Raw genomic sequence first — 6,669 nt, forward strand, 5'->3', positions numbered from 1 at the left:
TATAGGGATTATAAATAAACTTAAAAATATATGAAATTAAGACAATAGTTTCATTCACAGTAGTATCAAAAAGAATAAAATACTTAGGCATAAATTTAATAAGAGAAGTATAGATTTTTACACTGAAAACTACCAAACGTTGCTGAAAAAAGTTAAAGAAGGTCGGAATAAATGGAGAGAGACCTTCCATGTTCATGCACTGGAAGATTCGATATTGTTCAGATGGAAATACTGCCCAAATTGATCTATATATTCAATACAATCTCTGTCATAATCCCAACTGGCTTCCCCTCTCCCCTGAACTTGAGAAACTGATCCTAAAATTCATATGGAAATGCAAAGGACCAGACTAGTCAAAACAATCTTGTAAAGAGACTTATACTGCCCAATTTGAAAACTTCCTACAAAGCTACAACAATCAAGATAGCATGGTAATCAAGATATATGGTACATATATCAATGTAACTGAATTCTGAAAATCTGAAATAGACCCTTTTACGGTCAAGTGATTTTTCACAAAGGTTCCAAGGCAATTTAATGTGAAAAGGATTAAGTCTTTTCAGCAAATGGCACTGAGACAATTATTATATCCTCAAACATAAAATATTAATTTGGACCCCTATCTCATACCATATACCAGAATTAACTAAAAATGGATCATAGATCTACATATAAGAGTACAAAACTCTTAGAAGAAACCTTGGTTTAGGCATTAATTTCTTAGAAATGACACCTAAACACAAGTGATAAACAAAAACATTCACCTTGTGGTTTTTATCAAAATGGAAAGCTTGTACGCTTTCAAAGACACCATTAAGAAAGTTAAAAAAAAAAAAAAACAAGCCACAGACTTGAAAAAATAATTTGCAAATAATACATTCAAGAAAATACCTGTATTCAAAATACATAAAGGGCTCTTACAACTCAAAAATAAGAAGACAAATGACCCACTTAAACAATGGGCAAAAGATCTGAATAAACATTTTACCAACAAATGACCAATCAGTATGTGAAACAACGTTCAACCTCATTCGTCACTACAGAAATGCAAGTCAAAACCATAATGAGCTATTAATTCACACCCACAAGAACGGCTACAATTAATAAGACAGTACCAAGTGTTGATCATTATTTGGAGAGTCTCGAACCTTCGAACCTTCTTACATTACTGGTGGAAATGTAAAATGTTGCAGTCACATTGAAAACCAGTCTGGCAATTTCTCGAAATAGTAATGCTATCACATGGATAAACCCCAAAAACGTTACACTTAGTGAAAGACACCAGACTCCAAAGTTCACAGATTTTATGATTCCACTTACATGAATTGTCCAGAAAAATAAAATTTATAGACAGGAAGTAGGTTAGAAGTTGCCCAGGGCTGGTGGGGGAGTCACTACAAATGGAATGAAGTTCCTTGCTGGGATGATAAAGATGTTCTAAAAATTAGGTTGTGGTGAGAGTTGTACCGCTCTGTAAATTTACTAAAAATCCACTGAATTATGTACTTAAAATGAGTGAATTTACGGTATATGTTATATTTCAATAAGTGTTGTTAAAAAAATCTAAAGCCCAGAAATTGACAAGTTAATAAAATATTAATTAATATACTTTCTAGAAGTATGGGGTCATAAATCAAGTATACTTCTTGACAAAGGACAGTAAAGTTCAGTGAATTTCTAGGATCATTAGACTCTTTTCTAGAATTCTCAGTTAATAACTCGATAGTATATCACCATGGTATGGTGGTTGTGATCTGTGTTACACAATTAGTAGACCTTATCACCAGTAGCGGTTAAGTTAAATTTGTCAGCCTGCTAAGGTCACCATGATCCTAAGACGGCTCACAAAGATATAACTAGGTGTGTCGGGGACTGAAAGTTTAGTCCCAACTTACTTGTGGAAGAAAGTTGGGTTGCATTTCTTACCTTCCTTGCTTTATTTCATCTAGTTTATGAAACAACGTTTGAGGACAAACGTATCGAGAGATAAGTTATGCAGGACTGCTTAGCCCGGGGTTCTGGGAAACCATAAAATTAACAGGGCCTTTACTGATAGCACAAATGTGATGAAAGTTTTTCCTGAATGTACAATTTTGCCAATTGTAAAATTCATGATGTGAGAATCAGAACGCTCCTTGACATTTCAAAAGCACTGTTAAACATTCAGTAGTAGGATCGCAGAAGACCAGGTTGGCTAAGGCCTGAGAGAGAATGGGTGATCGGAGGAAGGAAGCACAAAACCACATACAAGCAGGTGTGGGATTCCAGGGGGAAACAGCTGTGGGCCAACCTGACTGGGGAGCCTTCCGAAGTGAAGGGGGCAGGCTTTAATACAAGGAAACAGAATCACAACCAGCAGTGGCCTTAGAGGTGGCCTCAGGGATGTGCTGCAGTTACATCAGGACCCTTCTTCAGCCACACTTGTGTCACTGTGAAATACAAAGTGCTGGGGACAGGGGGGAAGTACCTTTTCTTGAGCTTGTGGATAATACCTTCCCTGCTGCTGAGGGGACCTCTCCCGTATGGTCGGGTCGATCTTTGTGAATGGGGCAGTTTCACATCTGCAAATGTTCACTGAATTATGCACATAGAACCTTTCTGACTATACCTAGAAGTCATGAAACCTTTTAGAGAACACAGAATGTTTGATAATGACTTTCTACAATGAACTGAGTGTTTTCTACTTGTTGGTTGGAAGGAATAGGACATATTGGTGCTCTCATGGCTTAACATATACAAAGTTTTACACGAATAAGATATAATACATATTAATTTAGAGTCTATAGCCTTATGCTTAATTTTACTTTGCTCATAGGTTATTTTAAGAGATCAGTAATACACCGCACATTCTAAAATTTAACATGAAGGCAACCGGCAGGTAGGTGAAACCCATGCCAGATAGAAATTTTTCTGACACCCATCTTAAACAATGAAACACCTGCAGGTTGGACTGGAAATTCACTGTATTTTCAAATTCTAGGAACATGAGCCATGAATTTTGGTCAAGCTTTGATTATTACTTTGGTCTGTATTTTGTTTTGCATTTCAATAGAGTAAGAAAGCCATAAAGAGTATCCTACAAAAATGCACCTATTTACCGGCCCTTGAGCCATTTCTGTATGATGCGCCCCCCAATATCCTGAAGCACGTGGTTGGACAGTTCAGTAAGGTAAGAGATGCTCTCTTTTCTGAAAGTGGGGGAAGAACATTCCAATGGCTTGTTAATTTCTTTTCCCCCCCGTTGGGTCAATGTCTCCTTCCGAGAGATGGGGGCAGGGCTTTACTCCTTAGTTCTCACTGACTATCGCGACAGGGGAGGCAACACAGGTTAATAACATTCACATAAGTCAAAAAAGATTCACACACAAATAATTCATACTTCCTCCTTCACATTTTCCTCACAGCCTCTACTGTCCTTTTTAGTGTTCTTGAGGAGAAGACAGTACGTCAACATATAAAAACCCCATAATACAGACAGTTTATAGTGATAGGTAATTTAGCAATTATCCTGGTGTCTGTTGGTCTCACTCATCTGGGAACACCGCAAAGATCTTCTAAAGAAAAATAAAAAGGTCTCTGAGCCACGTATGACAAAGTCCGTGCACTCTTCTGGAGATGCTTTCAGAGCGTCATTTAGAGTTTATTGACTCATTTTACGAACGGTTTTAACAAATATAGCCACCATATTTCTTAGATCATGGCAGATTAAAAGTAGTAAGGTAGAAAGGTCAAGCTGCTGGACGTGGGCTTAGCCAGCAGGACTGACTGCTGCTAGCAAAGGCCGAGAAAGAATGATGGTGTTCCCACGGCCATCGATGGCCAGGATGGTAACTCAGGCTGTAAAGAACCGATTAAATGGTGCTCAGGAGATTTCATTTAAGAAAACGGGGTCTCTGGAAGTAGCATCCCAGAGTGGTTATGAGCTCAGGCTCTGGAGCTGGAGGGCCCGGATTTCCCATTTACCAGCTGTAATATCTTTAGCAAACTCTTGACCTCCCTAAACCTTAGTAGGCTTACCCATAAAACAGGGGGTAATAAGAGTTCCTGTTTTATAAGGTCATTGTAAAGATTAAATGAGATGTTATACGTAAAGAGTCTAGCTTAATCTCAGGCACGTATTAAACACTCACCACCCCACCCCACCCCCCCGCCACTGAAAACCACACGATGTTTTTAAGAAATAAAACACAGAGGTGCTTAAGGTTGACTTTCATAAACTAATGCACATAGATGGGGGCCAAATTCCTCTGAATCGTTATAAAGCTAACGTAAAGGAGGTACTACTCTTCGCATACTATTTCTCCAAACAATGACGAACGAAAACTATATATTGTTACAACTTTTAAACTAGGTCCTGTACCTGCTTAGGTCTAGTTTAAGGTATTCATCTGAAAGACAATACTATCTTTTAACAGCCTTCAGTTCTCTGTCTTCCATGATCTCCAACAGCTTGGCTGACCCTCAAGCACCTGAGTCACTGGACAGCAGAAGGTTTCACATTCCTCGGGATATGGTTGCCTCGGGATATGGTTGTGTGTGTCCAACACTTATGTTCTGCTTCCGCTTCTAAAGAATAAGCCAAATCCGACCCCCCCCCCCCCCCCCCGCCCCGGGTACTAGTTTAGAAACTGAGCAGCGATTTTGATCAACTAAAAGGGGAAGGGAGTGGGTTGCTGAGTGGCCCATCTACAGAGTCATCAGCTCTTGAGAAGGAACAGCTGGCATTATCTCTGAACGTTTTATTTTATGGTCTAGTCTTGAAGGCGACTGAGTGAGGTATTCTAGTTTTATTGAACTTGCTAAGAAAATGAAGACTGACCTGAACTGAGTTCAAAATAAAACTGAGTTCAAAATCCACTAAACCAACGGGATTTGTGGACGTTAAAATAAAGACAAGTACCACATAGCATATACTCTTACAAAAATGTGCCTTTGGGAGTATTTGCTTCAGGCAGAATTTTGTGTTCTTTTCTTTTTTAAGTTTATCTGTTTATTTTTGAGAGCGAGAGAGGGAGAGAGAGAAAGAACCCCAAGCAGGTCCTGCGCTGTGGGGCTTGAACTCACAAACCGTGAGATCATGACCTGGACCGAAGTCAAGAGTCGGACGCTTAACCGACTGAGCCACCCAGGTGCCCCCATGTCTTCTTAAGCAAACGATACCAGAGCACTAGACTCCTAGGAACTGATACATTTCTAAAAAGACTACATTTTACTTCTAACCGGCAGCAAACTTAGGTTCATTATGTTACAGATATATTGCACATAAATTCTCTTTTATATTTCCTCAGCTATATTCTTTCTTTTCACTAGCAATAATCCCACTTGGAAAAGGAAAGCTGACAATTTTACGTGCTTGACTTTTCAAGGTACTGCCATATGACAGCAAAGCTCGACGACTTTTTGTAACAAGTGGTGGACTGAAAAAGGTTCAAGAGATAAAGGCAGGACCCGGCTCTCTGCTCCAAGAATACATCAACAGTATTAACAGCTGTTACCCGGAGGAGATAGTAAGGTGGGAAAAACGGACTTTGAGAAGTTCAAAATTATAATGTGGGCTTTCTGTTTTGAGGTCTGGATTTTATATCCACCGTGTCAACACGTGGTCTTGGAAATACTACATAAGACCAACGTGTACCTTTAATTCTACCTTGATCTCTTTTTCCCCCTCAAATTTAATAATGTTCTGATTGACACACACACATCTCCAAGTCAAACTGGAATGTCATTTGAGACATATCTATACTAACACATGCTTTATTAAAGAGCACCCAAATGCAGAGTCCAAGTTAAATTAACAGTCTTTAATGTGAACTTGATTTAGAAAGGGCCTATGGATGCTGATTTTCATGGTTTCCTGCATATTATTTTGCTGCCTTAGGCTCACATTTATATTAATAGGAGTCTAACAAATAGAAAAGAGATGTTGAGTGGTAAAAAGAAAGTTACTATCTATATTTGAAAAAAAAATCATGTTTGTGATTTGCAGGTGCCTCATAGTAATGTAGCAGTTAATTCTCTTCAAGATTAATCATTTTAATAAGATTGATTTGTAGAGCATTAAACCTAAGCCTCAGTCCTTTTAAGTCGAAAGTACTATACCACTAATACCAAAATAAATAAGAGCAAAGTTACCAAGAAAAGATAGAATGATTTAAACATCTGAGTTTTGAAAAATGCCCATAAACATTCAAGAATGTTTATCTGTATTTATCTGTATTTGTCTAATATTTGTCTACACATTTATCTGTATTTGTCTAATCCTACTTTCATTTCTTATTTTCTCTACTTAATATTAGAGAATATAAATTTGCAATGTTTAAACCAATGTTTAATATACTTCCTCCTACTTAAAAATTTGTCTTCTTTTCATATATATTCTTCCAGTAAGTTCTTTCCAGGGGTACAATTCAGGTACTTTTGTGAGCTTTATGACTGCTTGACTAAAAGAGTTCCAGTAAGTTAGCTTTAAAAATATTACTATTTAAAAAAGTATATCAAAGGAGTAGTATATCATAAATGTATATCTACTATATATAATATACAAAGAAAATAATATACAAAAAGCTAATATAACAAACAAAATATGTGTGTAACCATTAAATGAATGAAATATGAATATCTTTTACCAGGAAAAGAAAATAAAAATAATTTGCATACATTCTTTAAGTT

At 37.4% G+C, this 6,669-nt stretch overlaps 1 protein-coding gene across 3 annotated transcripts in view; it reads left to right on the forward strand.

The window, feature by feature from the left end:
• Positions 1 to 6,669, forward strand: part of SPAG6 (sperm associated antigen 6) — a 63,866-nt gene that overhangs the window by 52,631 nt on the left and 4,566 nt on the right. For all 3 annotated transcript variants that reach the window (XM_027073608.2, XM_027073611.2, XM_027073610.2), the window contains 2 exons: positions 3,053 to 3,169; positions 5,367 to 5,512. In XM_027073608.2, coding sequence (XP_026929409.2) covers positions 3,053 to 3,169; positions 5,367 to 5,512 — 263 coding nt within the window. The remainder of the gene's footprint in view (positions 1 to 3,052; positions 3,170 to 5,366; positions 5,513 to 6,669) is intronic.

This window comes from Acinonyx jubatus, chromosome B4, assembly GCF_027475565.1.
Source record: "Acinonyx jubatus isolate Ajub_Pintada_27869175 chromosome B4, VMU_Ajub_asm_v1.0, whole genome shotgun sequence".
Taxonomy (NCBI): domain Eukaryota; kingdom Metazoa; phylum Chordata; class Mammalia; order Carnivora; family Felidae; genus Acinonyx; species Acinonyx jubatus.